Source organism: Primulina huaijiensis, chromosome 3 (genome assembly GCF_012295235.1).
Source record: "Primulina huaijiensis isolate GDHJ02 chromosome 3, ASM1229523v2, whole genome shotgun sequence".
In the NCBI taxonomy this organism is placed as follows: Eukaryota; Viridiplantae; Streptophyta; class Magnoliopsida; order Lamiales; family Gesneriaceae; genus Primulina; species Primulina huaijiensis.
In genome coordinates this window covers 19,389,480-19,410,796 of record NC_133308.1, presented here as the reverse complement: position 1 = coordinate 19,410,796, position 21,317 = coordinate 19,389,480, and the positions used below count along the sequence as shown (strand labels likewise).

Below are 21,317 nucleotides of genomic sequence, written 5' to 3'. Positions count from 1 at the left end.
ATGAAATGTGATTGTTTAGGATTTGATTGAAATCTAGCACATATGCAAACAACAAACATAATATCGGGTCTACTGGCAGTAAGATATAACAATGAGCCAATAATACCACGATACTGAGTTACATCTACTGGAGTTCCCCCTTCATCTTTATCAAGTTTGGTAGACGAGCTCATAGGAATGGAAGCAGCAGAGCATGCTTCAATCCCAAACTTTTTCAGTAGTTCCTTTGCATACTTAGCTTGATTGATGAAGATTCTAGTATCAAGTTGCTTGATTTGAAGTCCTAGGAAAAATGTTAATTCTCCCATCATGCTCATCTCGAACTGTTCCTGCATTAACTTGGCAAACTTTGCACATAATTTGGGGTTAGTTGACCCAAATATAATATCATCAACATAAATTTGAACTAATAATATGTGCTTGTTTTTTACTAGGGTAAACAAAGTCTAATCCACGGCACCGACGGTGAAATCATGATCAATAAGAAATTGTGAAAGTGTGTCGTACCAAGCCCTAGGTGATTGTTTCAGACCATACAATGCTTTATGTAATTTAAAAACATGATGTGGTAATAGATGATCAGAAAAATCTGGAGGCTGTTCAACATAGAATTCCTCTTGTAGTAGACCATTGAGGAACGCACTATTCATATCCATCTGATACACTTTGAAATTTATAAAAGCAGCAAAGGCTAAAAATATTCTGATAGCTTCGAGCCTAGCTACTGGTGCAAAGATTTCATCATAGTCTATTCCTTCTTCTTGTCTGAATCCTTGTGCAACCAGTCTTGCTTTGTTTCTGACAACTGTTCCTTCTTCATTTAGTTTGTTTCTAAATACCCACCGGGTTCCAATGACAGCTTGGTGAGATGGTCTAGGTACTAGAAACCAAACTTTATTCTTCTCAAATTGATTAAGCTCTTCTTGCATAGCTTCTATCCAGTTGGGATCCAGAAGAGCTTCTTCAATCTTCTTTGGTTCATCTTGAGAAATAAAAGCAGCATGCATGTATTCATTCATCATCTGTCTTCTGGTCCTTAGCGGAGCTGTTGGATTTCCAATCACCAAAGATGGAGGATGAGATTTTCTCCAAATAAAAGGATTTAGATTACTTTATGTAAAGCAATAGATTGTTCTGGAATATCAGCTGCTGATTCTGGAATGCCAGCTGCTGGTTCTGCCATATGAATGTCTGGTTCTGGATGTTGAATGTCCTTGACACTTGCTTCTGCATCATCTTCACTTTCTAGTTCCAGATGAACCCTGTCTAACCTGTTACTTAGATTAGATATGTTAGTAATGTCGGGAGCACTGCTGTCTTCATCAAAGACAACATGAATAGATTCTTCAACATTGAGTGTTTTATTATTGAAAATTCTAAATGCCTTACTAACTGCTGAATATCCAAGAAATAATCCTGCGTCAGATTTTGAATCGAATGCAGCTAAATGATTTTTACCATTATTATGCACAAAGCATCTACAACAAAAAACATGAAAGTAAGATACATTCGGTTTACTCCCTTTCCAGATTTCGTAAGGAGTCTGATTATTCCTCTTATTGATCATTGTTCTGTTTTGTGTGTAGGAAGCAGTATTAATAGCTTCTGCCCAGAAGCGCTGAGAGATGTCTGCATCTGCTAGCATTGTTCTAGCAGTTTCTTTAAGTGTTCTGTTTCTCCTCTCAGCTACTCCATTTTGTTGAGGCGTCCTGGCAGCTGAATATTCATGATGAATGCCCTGTTCATCTAGATAGACCTCAAGAGTCTTGTTAGTAAATTCAGTACCTCGATCACTTCTGATTCTAATGACAGAAACTGATTTTTCATTTTGAATCTTTTTCAGAAGTTTGATCAGGAGGCTACTTGTTTGATCTTTTCCAGCAAGAAAGATTACCCAAGTAAATCTTGAAAAATCATCAACAACAACAAGGGTGTACCTCATTCCCCCTAAGCTCATGATAGGGATTGAACAAAATAAGTCCATATGCAATAATTCTATACTCCTTGAGGATGATTTGCTGCCTTTATTTTTGAAACTAGATCTTACTTGCTTAACAAGTTGACATGCAGAACATACATGATTCTTAACAAAATTTATGTTTTGCAATCCATCGACTAAGTTCTGCTTTTTGAGATTGTTGATAGACTTGAAATTTAGATGGTTCAATCTCTTGTGCCACAGCCAGTGTTTATCACTTAGAGCTGCAACTAAACATGTAGGAGCAGTGATATGATCTATGTTCCATGAAATTTTGTAGGTGTTGCCTTTTGTAACTCCGATTAAAACAGTAGAGTCACTAGCATTTTTAACTGTGCAAGTGTGCTTCTGGAATGCTACTGAAAATCCATTATCACATAATTGACTAATACTGATCAAGTTATAATAAAGATTTTCAACTAAGAGCACATCCTTAATAGTGATGTTACCATGGATCCTCTTACCCTTACCCACGGTTTTACCTTTTGAGTTGTCCCCAAAGGTTTTCTCTGGTCCAGCACAACTCACTATTTCTGATAGTAGACTCTTCTGTCCAGTCATATGTCTGGAACATCCACTGTCCAAATACCATGTTGAGTTACTGATCTTGGTTTTCTTCACTTGTACCTGCAAACACAAATTTTAGTATCTGGTACCCAATCTATTTGGGTCCAAGCCTTATTAGTCCTTTTGGAACCCACATTTGTACAATTTTTGTACTTCTGGTATCCATGGAGGTGTGTGCAACATAGAGTCTGTTATTTCTAACATTATTCATCTTAGCATGTTGTTCTTCCCTTCTGTTTCTGTTGTCTGGCCTGTATCTCTTCTGAACAGGTCTAGAATTGTAGTACTGGTAGTTTTTAATCTTCATAGGAGATTGTCTTCCTGAGTTGAATCCTCTACTGGATCCAGAACTCTGGTCAACTCTTTCCTTAGGTTTAACATAACCCAGACCATAATGCATCCTTCTGCTCATCTGATTTACATTCCTTTCAATTGAAGCAGTAGGTACTTCTGGTTTCTGTAACACACTGGATTTCACAAAACGAATGTACTTTCCTTTGCACATATCCAGTTTTGGCTTAGTATTCGTTTCAGAAGTGCATTCATCATTACAAAATCCGAGACCAATTCTGTCTCCAGATTGTTTTTGTAACTCTTGCATCTTTTCGAGTGAAATAGAGGACTTATTCCAAGCATTCACCAGTAGCGATAACTTCTGGTTTTCAGAAAGTATCGTCTGGTAATCTGCTTTTACTCTTTCATTCTCAGTTTTTAATTTACTCATCTCAACTTGTAAATCATTACAGCTGTCTACTTGCAAGCAACTTAACTTACTGTTCTGATTTCTTAAGTTATAATTTTCAATCTTAACTTCCACGAATGATTGAGAAAGTCTCGAATACTCTTCTACCATGTCGTGTAATGCTTTGACTAAATCAGTGCGTGTAAATTCATCAGAGTCAAAGTCAAATACCTCTCCGGATGTCGAGGTTGATTCCGTATTTTCCATCAGACTTTTGATCACATCTTCATCACTGTCACTTGAATGGCTTTCAGAACCAGAAGATTCAGCACTTGAGTATGCCCATTTGGACTTACTTTCTTCTGCAATCATTGCCTTTCTGTCTCTTCTGGTCTTTTTATCATTGCGTTTGACACCCTTCTTCTTCTGGTCATCCTTCTTTGGTTTTGGACAATCAGCAATGAAGTGTCCAATTTTTCCGCAGTTAAAGCATGCCATATCACCAGAAGGTGATTCCTTTTTGAAATTGCGGTTGGGACTTTGAAATGTTCTGTGATTCTTTCTCATGAATCTGGAAAACTTCTTAACAAATAATGACATTGCGTCATTGCTTATCTGTTCAGCGCTTCTCTCAGAATTATTCTCTATAGCAGTAGCAGAAGATGAACTTGGGGCAACTATAGCAGTAGAGTTAACAGTAGCTGCGAGAGCTTTGGTTGGTGGGATTGCTAAGGGCTCTTCTCCACTTCGAACTTCAAGTTCAAACTCATATGCCTTCAGATCTGAGAACAAGTCATGCAGTTCTAACTTGTTTAGATCCTTGGAAGCTCTCATTGCCATCGTTTTGACGTCCCATTCTCTAGGTAGGGCTCTCATTACCTTTAATGCAACTTCCCTGTTGCCAAAATCTTTTCCAAGAGCTGAGAGTTCATTTACAAGGCTGCTGAAGCGTTCATCAAACTCATTCATTGTTTCTCCAGCCTTCATCTTCATATTCTCAAACTTCTGCATGGCTACGGAAAGTTTGTTTTCCTTAGTTTCTTCGTTTCCTTCACAAATCTGAATCAATTTTTCCCAGATTTCCTTGGTAGTAGGACACATCTTGATTTTGCTGAAGGTATTTTTGTCGAGTGTCTTGTACAAAATGTCCTTTGCAACGTTGTCAAGATTGGCTTTCTTCTTGTCCTCACTTGTCCATTCATATCTTGGTTTTTCCAGCATCCTTCAGTAATAGCAACAGCTGGATTTGACTTTAAGATCTTTAATGGACCATCTGTGATGACATACCACATGTCATCATCTTGAGCTGCAAGATGGGCTTGCATTCTGATTTTTCAGTCGTCAAAGTCTTCTTTTGAGAACATTGGAACTTTGCTGAAGTGAGCCATGTCTGTTAAATATTTTTCAGAACAAGAATAACTAGCTCTGATACCACTTGTTGAGGATCGGATTGAGTTTAGAAGGGGGGTTGAATAAACTCAATGGCAAACTTAATCGATTTTTCAGAATGATGTGCTAGAGTCCTGTTAGAGATACTAGTAGATTCTTGTTCAAGTTTAAAGACCAGCAGATCACAAGATAATGTGCGGAAACGATCTCTTGGTTAGTGGGTGAAAAAGAGTGAAACAGAAAAGCAGTAGATGACACAAGGTTTGTTTATGGAAGTTCGAAGATGAATCTTCTACGTCTCCCCTTCTTCTGTTTCCAGAATGTATCACTAAAAGACTTTGGTGAATACAGTACAACAATTGTACACACCCACTTTAACAGGACTTACCCTTCGCCTACTGAAACTCTTAGTTTTACAACTCGACTACTTGAAAGATTTTAAGTTCTCGAAAGAACTCTTTTCCAGTTACAAATTCTTCTATTGATGAAGTAAATAGCTTAAGAAGAGATAAAGAAAATAGCTAGCACAAAATGATCTCAGATGATCAAGTGTATGCAATGAAGCGTGTGCTGCTTTTTCAGTGTTGAGCTTTTGAGATAACTGAGAGTTCTAGCGATGCTCGAATGATATTTTTTGATTGAGGTTCGTTCAAATGCTTGTTTCTTGAAAAGTGCTCCGTCTTCATATATAGGCTTAAACCAACGTTAAAATCTGAACGGCTCTTTTGACTTTTCAGTGATTCAGCTTTATTGCTGAAAATGGACCCTGCAGAATACATTAAAGCAATCAGTCTCAGTTTATATCAAAAATGGTAAGCCATCTTAAATATTCCCGTACAACATTTAATGGCATTAAATGAAGCAATAAATGCTAGNGCAAGAATAACTAGCTCTGATACCACTTGTTGAGGATCGGATTGAGTTTAGAAGGGGGGTTGAATAAACTCACTGGCAAACTTAATCGATTTTTCAGAATGATGTGCTAGAGTCCTGTTAGAGATACTAGTAGATTCTTGTTCAAGTTTAAAGACCAGCAGATCACAAGATAATGTGCGGAAACGATCTCTTGGTTAGTGGGTGAAAAAGAGTGAAACAGAAAAGCAGTAGATGACACAAGGTTTGTTTATGGAAGTTCGAAGATGAATCTTCTACGTCTCCCCTTCTTCTGTTTCCAGAATGTATCACTAAAAGACTTTGGTGAATACAGTACAACAATTGTACACACCCACTTTAACAGGACTTACCCTTCGCCTACTGAAACTCTTAGTTTTACAACTCGACTACTTGAAAGATTTTAAGTTCTCGAAAGAACTCTTTTCCAGTTACAAATTCTTCTATTGATGAAGTAAATAGCTTAAGAAGAGATAAAGAAAATAGCTAGCACAAAATGATCTCAGATGATCAAGTGTATGCAATGAAGCGTGTGCTGCTTTTTCAGTGTTGAGCTTTTGAGATAACTGAGAGTTCTAGCGATGCTCGAATGATATTTTTTGATTGAGGTTCGTTCAAATGCTTGTTTCTTGAAAAGTGCTCCGTCTTCATATATAGGCTTAAACCAACGTTAAAATCTGAACGGCTCTTTTGACTTTTCAGTGATTCAGCTTTATTGCTGAAAATGGACCCTGCAGAATACATTAAAGCAATCAGTCTCAGTTTATATCAAAAATGGTAAGCCATCTTAAATATTCCCGTACAACATTTAATGGCATTAAATGAAGCAATAAATGCTAGTATCACGTTAATAGATTAACGGTAATATTTAAAGACTTGATATACGCAACAATCTGCTAGTGTCTATTTCGGGTTTGTATTTCTTCTAGTTCTGGTTTTAGCTAAGAAGTCATTTGTTCATTAGATTAAGCAGTACTTGATAAGTGCTGCTACAGGTTTTAGCGCGGTACAAGTGCTTCTGGTTTTCTGCTTATTTACATCTACTGGTTTTGTACTAGCATCTCCACAACAAAATTAAGTCTAACATAAACACTTAAACAAAAATTAAACACCAATTTAAGATAATAAATTAAACACCAGGACAATTTGAACAATACACAATTTAACTGATACAATATTATATTATAAGAGTATTGCTCTCATGCATAATCTAAGTGTTCCAATTCATTTGGTTTCATCAGGTTCACTTAGTATACAATCTCAAATATATTGGGACCATTGGATCGAACATAAAGGCAACGTTGAAATTTTCCGTAGTTTGCTAGATAACACACACAGATCTCACATGTTTTATACAAAAATATTGCAACACCATACGACGGGCTCGTTGTTTGAGTATTTTTTCTCGCACTCAAGTCGCAGCGAGAGTTATAAAATTTTGTTTAGACATTCGAAATGCTCCTTTGGCGTCGTATGAATTTAAATATCTATAGGATGTTTAGAATTGTTATCTTTGCGTACACTGAGTCGAAACTTAAGCGAAAATAGTCCTTCTTGTATATATCTTCGGACAGATCTCCCTCTTTTGATCTTCAAATTAAGTCAACGATCGAAAACTTTGTTCCTTGTTTGGATCGCACAAGAGATCTTAAACAATTTTTACCTTGAGACTAGGACACCTGAATTTCAGAAATCCGGAGTTGGTACGGTGGCGACGGGATGACAGTGACGGGGCGGCGGCGGGAAGTGCTCTGTCGAAATTTTTTTCCCAAAAATTATGTTGGCCGAAAACTTTGAGGGATGATAGGAGAGTTTTTGTGTTATGTGTGTGTCGTTATTTATATTTAATAACATATTTATTAAAATACACAAGTCTTATGTTACTAGGATTCTTAATCACAGGTCATCGGAACTCTTAATTTTCATTAATTAAATTCTCATGTAATTATATCATGTATTAATCAACTTTTGATAATGCATGATATATTTATATACATATCTTTGTATCTCCACACACACACACACACACACACACACACACACACATATATATATACACACATGTGCATATACTTCATGCATAGACATATTATTTAAATTTAAATAAACATTATGTAATTTCCTTGATTAACTTATTAGTTAATTAATTCTAGAGTCCTCTAGCATACACTTTCAATAATTAAATCTACTCATAAAATCCTTCATAAGAAATCTGTTTCGATCTTCATCAAACTACAATCGTTAAATTTAACTACTTGAATTTGACTACCTCAATGGAAACACAGAATCTAATACTTGTGTGACCATCAATGATTCGAAGATATAACTAATCATGGGTTCACAAAATCATGTGATTCAGAATAACATTTGTTCTTATTCAGGTTTATGCTATTTAGCCTCTTTCTTTTCATCAACCTCTTGATCAAGAATGTCAGAACTCAAGTCTGATTGCATCCATCGGATCATGGTAAGAGCCTCTAGTAGCATAGCTCCATAATACCCTAGGTATCACTGATAGTTCTTGCAAGAACCAGTAAGTTATGGTTAGCATACAATACAGTCCCTTATACTAATATATCCTAATCGAATCTGTAACCATTAGTATATCGAGAGTTGCAGATGAATTCGATAACGATGTGATGTATCTTTGAGTAATAATAATGATATGGTTTGTGCAACTGAGAAAAAACCTTACCAAAATACACATGTCTTACTCTAGTTAGAGATTCGTTGCACCATATATTAACTCATCATATCACGTATGATATATTCTCCCACACGTATGATATCTTTACCCTTGGAAAACGTTGAATCCAAGACTACAATATGTTTGCTCCTACGTATTTCGAAACTACACCCAACCTCGCTATCTGATGACCCTCAAATGGAGTCGATAAACAGATCAAAATGCATGCTAGTACGTAGAGCTTCTACGTTATTCTGGGTCAAAGGACTAATGATGTACAACCATAACAGTGGACTATTCCACTCGATAAATGATAACTATTTGGTCAGTTCAAGTGAGGGTTGTTCAGTGAATCATCAAATGATCACTCATCTGTATGAATGAACATCTATATACCCTTACCAATGAAACATGTCGTTTATATCACAGATGTTAGTCTCAAGCTCAAGTGACCTTTATCCTTATTTTAGGCGTCTGATTCAACTAATAACCTGTTTAGAACATATGGTACACTTTCTAATGAGTTTCACAATCTTACATTGAGAGGCAGACCTCATGGTACTTATTATATATTCAAGGACTTTATCTATGCAGCTTGCATGAGTATACAAATAAAGTAAATACCATAATTAGATAAAACCATAAAATATTATTAAAATAACGATTTTTTTTACATTACAATCAATAAAACTCAAACCACAAGTTAACTCGCTGAGTATCTACTCTAACACTCGTGGCGTGTTCATATCTAGTTCGTGGCAATTCCTACCTGGTACACAAAGATGCCTTGCTATATATATGCACGAACCCATGTGCTATCTAACGTGCATACACAGTTAATCTTACACCAACACGAACCCGTGGCTAGTTTGTGCTACTGAACTTAACGTGGCATGAGATCCCCTCACTTTGTACACACTCACAACCGCGGGACGTCGCACGGACATGGCACAAAAACTATAATGTTAATTTAGATATATGCGAACTTGTACTGTTAATTTAGATATATGTGAAGTTATGATATTCTAGAAAAAATATATGAATAAAACTTTATTGTGCCACAACTCAAAAGTAAGTGGCTCTCTTTCCAGTTTGCATCTCCAATAATTTAGGGGGCCACAACCCAATTGCGAGATGTCGTAGTTACTCGAGGAACTGATCCCATTACAATGGTTGTTGTCGGCCGAACAGAAGTGCTTGGCAAACTTCTTTGAATTGGCCCTTTCAGATGCCCAAATTATTTAATAAATCTTGTTTGGTGAGGGCCAATCAATATTCTTCTTGCCCTCCAACATCAACCATTATATATTATTATATATGTTGTCAAATGAAATAATATGGAAGAAACACAAAAATGAATTAATTTGGAAGAAACACAAACTCTATCTTCTAATTTTGCTTGTTTTCTTTCGATATATTCATGAGCTTCAGTTGATCCGGCTTTAGATGACTGAATAGAAGAACATATAAAATTTATCATCTTTCGAATAAAAAATTAATGTTAGTTAATATAGGTCCCATGCCTATGATTTATCATTGTACGGATTCGGTATTGAAAAATGGGCATACCATGACGTCATAATTAACTACTCCGAAACCCTTGTATATTAGAGTAAGTCTATTGTGAGACGGTCTCATAAATTTTTATCTGTGAAACGGGTCAATCCTACCGATATTCACAATAAAAAGTAATACTCTTAGCATAAAAAGTAATAGTTTTTTCATGGATGACTCAAATAAGAGATTCGACCCACGAAATTGATCCGTGAGACCGTCTCACAAGAATTTTTGTACATATATTATTATTCCTTGCTAAAAAAACGTATATATTTCAATAGACTCAAGAAAATACAAGACATAAAAGAGAGTCTTCAAAATTTTAAATTCATGTTAATTATAAATACATATACTGTCACGCTCGCGTTTCCACCGTGCTCATCTTTGCGTGCATTTTAGAATAATTTGATGTCAACTTCCTGTTATGATAAAAACCCTATCCTCTGGAACAAGGTGGTATAGTCAGTGGTCCTCTAATATTCTTATTCTCAATCCATTCCTAATATGAATTTTTCATCTCTTTGCTTCTTTTCTCCCTATTTCTTCAGTTCACAAAGTGTTGGCCTAAAAAGCCGAGCTCAAGTTTGCAGTATCATCCATTATCTTATTATGAGAATGTAACCTTGTCCCAACTCTTTTCTTCTTCAATTTATCCATTCACTTGAGTTTTTTTTTTCTTTTCCAATCAATCATCGCCCATTATGTTACCACAATGAAAAAGAGTTCGCACTGAATTAAGTGTGGACTCAAAAATTAGACAATTGTAGTTAGCTTCTTGGAGGCTAGCTAGTCTGTATATCTTTGCTTTATTATTATTTTATATTATAATAGCTCGATCAACACTCTAGAATAACCACAAGGGATCATTGTATAATTTTGGACTTGTTCAAAATACTATTTAGTGCAATGTATTTGGTTTATTAAATAAATGAACACTTATTTCTTATTAATGAAATTAATATTTTGATTATGTAAAGTCAAACAATTTGTGGCAGAAATATAATGTTTTGTTATCTTTGTTCTTTAATATTAAACATTTTTATATCGAAATGCTTTAAAATTCTAAAAATGTTACGTTCGTGTCATGCATAATATTCGTGTATTATGATACACAAACGCGCGTGTCTCAGCAACTAGTTTGAACAATGACTAGAGAAATTGTACGGTTTTCGATAGAGGAAAATTAATGATCGAAACCAAAAAAGAAACAAAAACTGAGAATCGTTATTTAATATTATCTTTAAGATAATTGAGCATATAACCTATTTGAAAACAACTATAAAAATACAGATATTTAGTATTATCTTCGATACTGAAATATCTTATAAGACCAATAAGTTGAATCGAGATCTCACTATTAACATCTTGGCCTCAAATTTATTAAACATGTACGCAGAGGACTATAATATCGGACTTCTCTTTTATTTTAGTACCTTCTATTCGGGACAACCCCGATCGTCCTTTATCAAACAAAAATGTATATTCAATGAAAAAATGAAGTAAAATTATTTTCGGGCATTTCTTCATTTGTGTGATTTTCATTACAATTTTACTAACTAATAAAGAATCAAGCTTGCTTATTCCACTTAGATAGATGAAATACAGGATCGATTAAAAATTAATATTTTTTTAAATTATTCCTTATTTGTTATTCCATTTCTACTTTTTGTATCTATGTAGATTAGGTAATTAGGTATGTAGCGCCAATCCAAGACAATAGATTGAGAGCTTATAAAATCTGATAAAGTATTTTGTAACGAACATATGTCAAAATAAAGTGTTTAAAAAAAAATGGATCATCCTAACTTATTTTTAAGATTTTATTTTAATATCTAAACAATCAAAATATGTTCACGAATCTTATTATATTCCAAATATATTCTCAAAATATAAAACATATCCTCAAATATATCCAAAAGTGTATTGTTAATTACATTATAAACATATCTCCTATGAGATGACATCATAGATTTATATCAGCAAGACAGGTCGATCCAATCCATATTTACCATGAGAAATAATATTTTTTAATGATTTGGATCGGGTCAGAAATTCTTTTCACAAAATTGATCAGTAAAACAATCTCACAAATTCTTTTGTGTTACATTATTTTGATATATATTATAATGTCCTAATGTTATAATTATTATAATAAAAAGATATTATGAAATCGAACATATAGACATCTATCTATAAGCTCCAATATCTTATTTTATTTAAACATTTTAAAAGTCTATTTTAATATGACCCTACCACAAATAAGTTTCTAAAACAATTTATAGGATATACAAGAGATTAATAAGTTATTTAAAGTACCTTTAGTCAAACACTCTTTGTGTGTGTGTGTGTGTCTATATATNCACTACTATGTTAGCTCAAGGAAAACAGTGAAGAAAAGTTACCTTAGATTCTCATATCAGATCAAGAATAACAGTGGAAATTTATCCAAAAACATTGACCGAAAGTTGTGCTAAAAGTAGATGGTTGATGATAAACTTTAAGAAGACAGAAATCGTGGCGGGCAATGAAAACATACCACGAGACCTTGATTCGAACGCGAATGGAATCGTCGTTGGATTGTCAACCTTTGTTTACCTTTAACTGCTCCAATGAAAACCAATTAAAGTTGATGTGGTCTCAACTGATAAGGAGAAATATGGTGAGTGGGGAATCACAAGCTTGAAAGAGGCAAATATGGAAAGATTACGTAATCATTCTCCTTTGGGAAACCCAAGCATCACTGGGTGGGGACGGTGAACAAAGACACATGATAGATATATGATGTCTTATATCATACTGCTTCATTTGTCTGGCTCAATTTATTCCACCCCTCTATATAGCATTGTTTGATGAGTCAAGATAAGGATTCAAAAGAGTACCTTCACCCAGAGAACCAAGAATAAAAAAGAGCAGACTATCTTCTGCACAGAAAATTGGCAGCTCGAACAAAGAGATGCATAGTCAAGAAAGTGATGATCAAGAAATGTCAATGCAAAATCCCGGAGAGTGGTTGAATTTGAGCCTCGGACGAAATCCATCTGAAGCCAAAGAGCCCGAGTCCCAATCAAGACCTGTCTCAACCAAGGTCTTCTCATGCAACTTCTGCATGAGGAAATTTTACAGCTCACAAGCACTGGGCGGTCATCAAAATGCTCACAAAAGGGAAAGAGGTGCAGCAAGGCATTACCAATCACAGAAGATGATGTCATTGATGGCTCTGCCTATCCATACTTCAATGTTCAGATCACTTGGTGTCCAACCCCACTCACTAGTCCACAAACCAGGCCGAGATGCAACTTCATTTCTGGCAAGATCTAATGAGTCTAATGTAAGATTTGGGACAGGGTGGCAACCTGGCGCAGTGGAGGAAGCAGCAGATTTGATGTGGCCCGGAAGTTTCCGGTTGGATCCTCAGAAACCCGAGCAGCAATCATCAAATCTAAATATGCTTGACCTGAGTCTCAAACTGTAATCAGTTTATTAAAGTAGTTACCTTTTTCATTGTAACATACTGTTGTGCCTTCTTGTGATTTGCCTATCAGTTAAAATCCATTTAAAAGGCTTATTTGAATTCCAATAGAATAGGATTTGCAATCTTATTAATTAGGAACAGGTTCATGAAGATTTAGTTTTCAGCTTATGATAACTTCCAGCTTCTTGAATTACCTAAAAGCTGAATTGTTCTGATTCTGAAGCACTCGAATGACTATACTAAAGGCATATCTGATGAATTTAGGCATCTTATACTCAAAAAAGAAAACAGTAAAGTAAAAATCAATTAATTCCACTGGTCTTCCACTTCAGTTATTTTCTGCAATCAGTTTCGACATCGCTGTTTTGGTGAAGCATGAAATAACTATATCAACCAATGACAGAAAATCATACACTTTTAGTTTTTACGAGCCATAACGCCTATTTTGGAATCATCAGCTTAACAGAATCTCCACCACAATTTTCCTCTAGATTTATTTTACGGATCTTCTTAGAAGAATGAGTAGTTTCAGACAGCTATACTATGGATTAACTCATTGCAGGATCACCAAGACCACGAAAATTGTAAAAAATGAAATCTTTGTTAATCATTTCGACTTTTTACTGTGGAAGAATAGGTTAATGATGCAAATGGTTTAAATGCAAAAAGTAAATGAATGCTATACAAACACAAAAATTGCTTTATCCATATTTGACAATAGCATGTTTATGTCTCCTCTTCTCGGTAATAATTTCCTTGGCGGAGGGATTCAGTAAACACTTACTGCCACCAAGCAAGTCACACACACTCCTAAAGATAGTCACTTTCAACTGCACCAACTTCACTAGCCAATGACTTACACAAGTTTCTAACTTGTTTTGGTGCTGAAATACCTTACAATGATTTACGCTTTTGAGAGTCACAAATAATTGCCCTTTTATTATTTCTTCAATACATAAAAGCTCTATTTCAATTAGGTCTCATAAAATTTTCTCAAAAACTTGCCTAAGCGACCAAAGTAAACCAAACCGAATCACACAGTTATATATAATTTTTTAAAATAAACTACGATTTCAAAAAATTTCTCAAACCTCACTACATGCAATATGTGGTGACAGTTTGAAGGAAAAAATTGTACCGATTACAATGCATAATTTAATAAATTTATTTTATTGTTAATTAAAATAACGATATACAAGCCATGATTGCTCAATGTACATAGTGTACGCTAGGTACACATATCCATACATAAATGCAAATTTTTTTTTATCATAAAATGGATATACAAATTCGGACATTAAACTTATGTTTTAAATGCATGAATCTCCACTTTAATTAAGTTTAAGAGTTATATGCATTTAAGATGCAACTTGGAAAACATCATTTAATGTACCAGTACATGAAAAAAAATATAGCATACAGCTTACAGATGAAAAGGCAGGAAAAATAGCTTCACTCCGGCAAATTTTTCCAAGAATAACCGGGCTGTGCTGAAAGAAGAAATTAGCAATGAATAAATAGTGAAAGTGTGACGTACCGTACTTTTTCTACTTAAAATTTACGGAAGAATTAAAAATTTTCTTAAATATAAACATCCATACGGTCGTCAACTCATCGTTCATAAAAATATCTTTGGAATCATCCATCACCAATAAAAATTTTGTTAAAAGAAAAGCTTGTTCAAAACATCTCGCATCAAAACATAAAATAAGAGTAAATTTAAACTTGCATAAAAATATCTTAAAATAACGTGGGCGGTCCTCGGGTCTAGCCTTCCGCTCAGTCCAAGCATGCTCCTTGGTCCCCACCTCCTGTCTCCTCATGAACATCCTCACCTGCATCGATCAAGTCTAGTGAGTCTAAAGACTCAACACGTATAAACTGGAAGTAGCGAATAATACGTAATAAAACCACACGCAACTTCAAAATAGAACATACATACTGAAAACTTGAACGTGCGTATTAAAACTTGAACATACGTACATACATACTTAGACGTGCCATAACTTAAACTTTGCATAAACATGCTGCATACTTGAACATACTTGAACATACATAGCTTCATCATTTTGCGTAGAATGTTTCAAAGCAAGTGACCCATAACATAATTCGCCTGATCAGACTAAACCACAGTACTGGGCTGACAGAGACGTATCCACTGCCACATACATGAGATCCCCGTTCATAATTTAACGGGCTGATTGGTCCCCGTTCATAATTTAACGCTTTCCAATCACGATCTAAACCCGTTCATAATTTAACGGGCGGATTGCTCCCCGTTCATAATTTAACGCTTTCCAATCCTAAACATAATTTGGTCACAAGACATTTAGCATACCTCAAAAACTTAAAATATTTTCTTGCACGTCATACATACTTACTTGGCGTTGAGGGATTCGTTGGACTTCGATCGGGGCCGTCGCTGCTGCACGTACTAACACGAAACTGCATACTTAACTTGCATAGCTTAGACGTACTTATCATGGTTACTCTCAAGCTCAATCATTTCTTAGGACATTCTAAAATTTCCTCTGACTCGACCTTGATAATCCTTGCACTAAACCATGACATCAAACCCCAAAGCAAACATTAAACTTTTCCCAAAAACGTGAGTACACGGACCCCGTTACCGGGTCCGTCTAAGTGCATTGGAAAGAATACTCGGAAAGAAGAAGGGGCACGGACCCCGTGCTAGGGTCCGTGTAGGGGTCCGGGTGGCTTCGCGAATTTTGACACCGAAAAGAAACAAAGGCACGGACCCTGTGCCCTGGTCAGTGTAGGGGTCCGTGTAGCTACTGTGAACGCGTACCTACGAGAATTCATGTGCTTGTGGCTTCCTCTTCCTATTTCGATCACCCAACCGTGACTCGACACCTCGAGACCCGTCCTAGGACGTCACGACATTGTACCAAACCCAAGTAAGCCATTATAATTGTTCCCAAGTGTGACAATCAACAACTAACGACACAACTCGAAGTCCGACACCATTTTCTTCCTCGACTCTTGATTCAACTTGGTGCCTAACGACACGAAAAGAGACACCAAAAATCATCCCAACCTCGAACTAAACATACCTAGACGCAGCAACGATCACCCGTCGATTCCCAACGAAGCCTGCAACAAATAAACTTCAAGAACGCATCAACATCGTAATTTACTGAAAAACGCAGTTTGAGCAGTCCCACGAAAAATGCCATAACTCACTCAATATTTGTCCAAAATACTCGAATTTTAAATCAAATCGAAGGTATCAAAAAGTTCTACATTTTTTGTATTGAAAGTTTTCTCAAAATCTCGACCGAAAATTCGCAGTTTTAAGAAGAACAGTAAAAACGTGATTTAGATCTAAAAATTTTCTTTCAAAATCGATCCAATCAATTATCCACTCAAACTATGAACATCATATATGAATTTTACGCATAAAATAATGCAACGCATAATATGACATGATCGACGCAGCAAAAGAGAGATTATACGTGCCTTTTGATATTTAAAAATACCGATACGACGATACCGAAGCGGAGACGGTGCGAGGCTCGATCCGGGACGATTGTGGTGCTAAAATTTTGCAATAAAACCGACGAGAACTTGCTGGAAAATCGAATGGAAGGGGCGGCTGCTTTTCTTGCCAAGAACCCTAGTTTTCTTTCAATTAAAATCTGAGAATGAGTTGTGTAGTGTGTGTTGTGTGTGTTTCACGCTTTCTAGTGTGTAGAATGTGTGTGTGTGCGTGTGTTAGTAATTAATTTAGGGGAAATTATTGTTTAATTCAATAATTAACAAGCTAATTTAAAATGCTAATTCTCCCCTAATTAATAAAATCCCTCAATTTAAAATAACTTGCACAAGTGATAATTTCTTAAAAGTTTTAAACTCATAAATTTACTAAATAAATAATTTAGGCTTTCAAAATGCTAAAACTACATAAAACATTTAACTCTGCCCCAATCCTAACTTAAAATAAAATACCACATTTTAAATTACCAAAATCGTCACCGGTCTTTTCCTCAATCCCGCTTCGAATGATCGCCTGAAACATGAAACTCGAAAGATATTTTAACGTGCATCACAATAAACATGAATAATTTAAAATAATGCATTTAAATAAATCATGCATGGCTAAAACTCATTAAAATAAATGCATTAACAATTTAAACAAGTGCATTAACAATTTAAATAAATGCATGGGTTATACGTGTACAAAATTTGGGCACTACACAAAGAAATAGCTGTAACATGAGTGATGATAAACAATACATACAGAATGGCATAAGAACATCTATAAACCACCATGCGTTGCAGAGAATGTATAAGAACAATATAAATGTAAAATCTGGAAAACTCTTTGACATGAAAAAAGGGTTCACAAAATAGGAAAAAAACAGTGAAAAGATTAAAATTACCAATATAACTAACTGTAAAGACAGACAACGTTATCAACCAATTCATCATCATATAATATTACCTGTTGTAACATGACGGAGTCATTGCATAAAAACGCAAACCAAGGGAAAAAATCTAATGCTAAGGATCTGTCTAAATGCATGAGAAATAACGAATCAGTCATTAACAAACCCCATCACAGAAAATAATAGGCTCTTTAGATGCCAGTGCAACTGAATCGGTTTGCTCCTGGAGATCTTCCCTATGAAGATCACATTTACATCCTCTCTGGGTTACTTCCCAAACTGGAAAAAATAAAGATAAACAAGATGTATATTATCTTCAACGTATTTGGAAGAAACGAGACTTCACTTTATAGAGGGTAGGTAAAAATCTGCATATAAAATTCTTCATTGTAAGGCTCAGAGGTGGCAGAACAAGGAATGAGGAAGATATACAAACTTTACTAAATATCCTTTATGTCTCAAATCTATGGCAATGCTAACTGAAACTCTAAAATTTGAGAAAATTCAAGCTCAGAAGCATTGGAGAAAAAAGGAAACACTAAGGACTTTTCTCAACAGAAGCCCTTCCTTAGTATGTGTTGTGAAGGTATAATCATAGTCCAGTGTCATCCAATAGGCTTCTGCAGGATTTACGAAAATCAGAGACAATTGAAGAGAGAGAGAAGAGTAAGAATGATTATAATGGATACTGTATGAATCCTTTCCCACAAATACATTGAGAAAGTAAGAATTTGTCAAATTTTAAATGCCACGGCCAGCTTCACTATCCATAGGTAATTGAAATATTCAGGCATAGAGACTGATTTATTAGGACGGCAACTGCCAGTTCTCCAGTGAACGATTAATAAACTCATGATCCCAAATATCTACTTTTCCTTTGCTATCAATGTTAGAGATTTTCTCAAAACCAACACAATCATGTTTCTAAAAATATATATAAACCAATCAACATTCTACAAATTACTTTATTCCTTCTCCCAACTTTCTGTTACAGTTATACATAAATTGGCTCAAGTGCTCGTGCATTTTTCTCTGAATTTAGAGCACATTTTGTTCAATTGAATCTTTGTGTGCTTGTTTCAGAGTAAAAATTCTGGTTTGAAGGAAACCTTTATGTGAAAACCCAAATATTCTTGGAGATGTAATTATTAATTGACCACATACATGTATAGTATATTATTTTTCGAATTCTTCCTATTATGTTAAATAATAAGAAATTAGGAAATATTAAATAATACATTGCATTCAAAAATTTTCCAAGCCAATAAATACATGAAATTCAAAATCCAGTGCAAGATATATAGCAATTTCGAAAATTTAGGCTAGATATCAATCTAATTGGAAAGAAATATTGCATAAAAGACATTTTTTCTCAACAAGGAAGATAACAAATTTCAGTGCAGTCCAGATACATTATGAATCTGTACAAGAAATAAGGAAGATAACAAATTTTAGTGCAGTCCAGATACATTATGAATCTGTACAAGAAATCAGTCTACATTCAATCATCTAGTCCAAGGTTAAATTTTGAAATTTATAATAATTGGTGGACACGTTTTTCAATTATGGCATGATATTATCTATGGAAGAAGCATCTCGAATTATGGAATAATTATCTCGAAGTTATGGAAGGAGCATCTCGAAATCTTGGAAGGAATATCAATGAATTTTGGCAAGATTTTCACCCCACCTCTATAAATACCACACCTAGGTAATTCGAAATTACACCATTCAAACACTCCATATTTTCGAAAAGTTGCTCTCTAAGTGCTGCTGAATTTTCGAACTTTTGCAGTCTAAGTTCTGAGTAAAGAAGCTCTGCTGCAGTCTAGGTCCAGGCAGGATTCGAAAATCCTAGTCAGGATGCAGTGCCCTTCACGTTTTTTTTGCATCCAGATCTGAGATAAATTGGCTTGTTTTCAAATATGATATGTATAAATTATTTCGTTTTTTGAAAGTTTCAGTCGAGCACCGTTATTCTGTTTTTACCTCTTCTTGATACGATTATCATACGTTATGTGTTTTGTCACTCTGAGTATTCAACTGGATATGAGTGGAACTCCCAAAATATGATAAGTAAGACTCTTACACGGTGAGATTATAACGGTTATATGATTTCGTTCCCTTAGAAGAGTAAAAATTAGGGAATGATATCAGTAAATCATGGAAAGTAGAAGAATCTCAGTACCTAGCTCAAAAATATGCTTATGATATGAATTGTGCATGGTATGTTTTTATTCGAAATTCATGTATATTGTTATGTATGTGCTCGAACGGCCCCCGCTTACTGGGTGACGACTGTATCACTCACCTCTTATTCCACCCTCCGAGATAAGTCTGAAGAACATATCGAGGAAGAAGAGTCAGACCAGTTTTGGGACTAGTGATGGACGCACAAAAGCGTTTACTTTAAATTTACGTTTAATTAAGTTGTAAAACCCTTGATTCCGTTGTAAAGACAATGTTATTTCTATAAAAATTATGATATAAACTGGTTTTGGTTTATACTTTACTACGAGACTTGTTTTTTGGCGATTATGTGATTGTTGAACAACACCCGTGTCGATTAACTTCGATCTCGGGACGTGACACTTTCAACATGCATGAGCATTCCCGGAATAACAGAACATTTTCAACATGTCTCACAAGTTTGCCCCTCTACTGACCACATCGACTGCATTATCTTTTCAAAAGTTAACGATCTCCAAATCTTTGAACTGAAGATTAAGCCCAAAGAAAAAAAAAAGTAAAAATTAAAATCCCGAGAATTAACGGCTCCTACATAAGAAAAGAAAGCTATTCATAAAATAGAAGAATTCTGTTTCAGTTTCTCATCACAAACCATTGGACGCATTACTCAAATAAAATTTTTAGAGATTTGATAGATAATAACCACGAAATTTCCATTTAACAGCTGCTGAAACTTCACCTCACCGCTGAAATATAGAAGCTTACGGTCGAGCCAACGAAAAAGCAATAACTCAGACAGGCAGATAAAAGTCATAGGATGATTTTCATCACAAACATCCTTGATTACGTGAATCACCTGTTTTCAAGACATGTAATAGCACTTCCACATTCTCAGTATCCAACACAAACACGAACAGAGGTAGGAGGAAGTGGATGAACTAAACAATTACTGTTTGCGAGACTCCATTCCCACCATCCGCGCAGTCATATACCGACGGACATCAGATCATCAAGTTAACTCTGCCATTGCTTTCTTTGCTCTGCTTGATCCTTTGTTGGACTCTTGATTTTAATATCCGTTGAATTGAGGTTCCACCTAAAATCGTTGTATCGACTTAAATTGTGAAGGTGGTGAAACGCTTATAATCGTAAAGCGCGTGGACCGTTCATGGACTCTATTAGGGAAGGCAATTTTCCCCGTGGGGAAAACCCGAAACGGGGCGGTTTTAGGGGAGAACTATCGGTTTCGGTTTTGGGGATTTTTAAAACTCGTAATGATTCGGGGGCGGGTATGGGGATGATATCCCCATCCTCGAACACGCCCCGATGATAATAATAATAATAATAATAATGATAATGATAATAATAATAATAATAATAATAATAATAATAATAATAATAATAATAATAATAATATTTTGAGAATATTGAACTATGGATTATTAGTGTTATATAAGTTTTATGTATGTCGTTGAATTTTTGTATCAATACTTTTT

At 35.2% G+C, this 21,317-nt stretch overlaps 1 protein-coding gene and 1 long non-coding RNA gene across 3 annotated transcripts; one reads left to right on the top strand and one right to left on the bottom strand.

Moving 5' to 3' along the window:
- The first annotated feature begins 12,117 nt into the window (after positions 1 to 12,117).
- On the top strand, positions 12,118 to 13,830 carry LOC140973596 (zinc finger protein 4-like). Its single transcript, XM_073436525.1, has one exon. The coding sequence runs from the start codon at positions 12,704 to 12,706 to the stop codon at positions 13,220 to 13,222; it is 519 nt and encodes a 172-aa protein (XP_073292626.1). The 5' UTR covers positions 12,118 to 12,703; the 3' UTR covers positions 13,223 to 13,830.
- A 766-nt stretch (positions 13,831 to 14,596) lies between these two features.
- Positions 14,597 to 20,986, bottom strand: LOC140973595 (uncharacterized). 2 transcript variants are annotated; one of them, XR_012174658.1, is made up of 3 exons: positions 20,678 to 20,986; positions 17,798 to 17,910; positions 14,597 to 14,712 (listed from the first exon to the last, which is right to left on the bottom strand). It is a non-coding gene; the product is annotated as an uncharacterized lncRNA (long non-coding RNA). The 2 variants fall into 2 exon arrangements; XR_012174659.1 differs by lacking the exon at positions 14,597 to 14,712 and adding an exon at positions 17,627 to 17,687.
- Between the last annotated feature and the right edge of the window lie 331 nt (positions 20,987 to 21,317).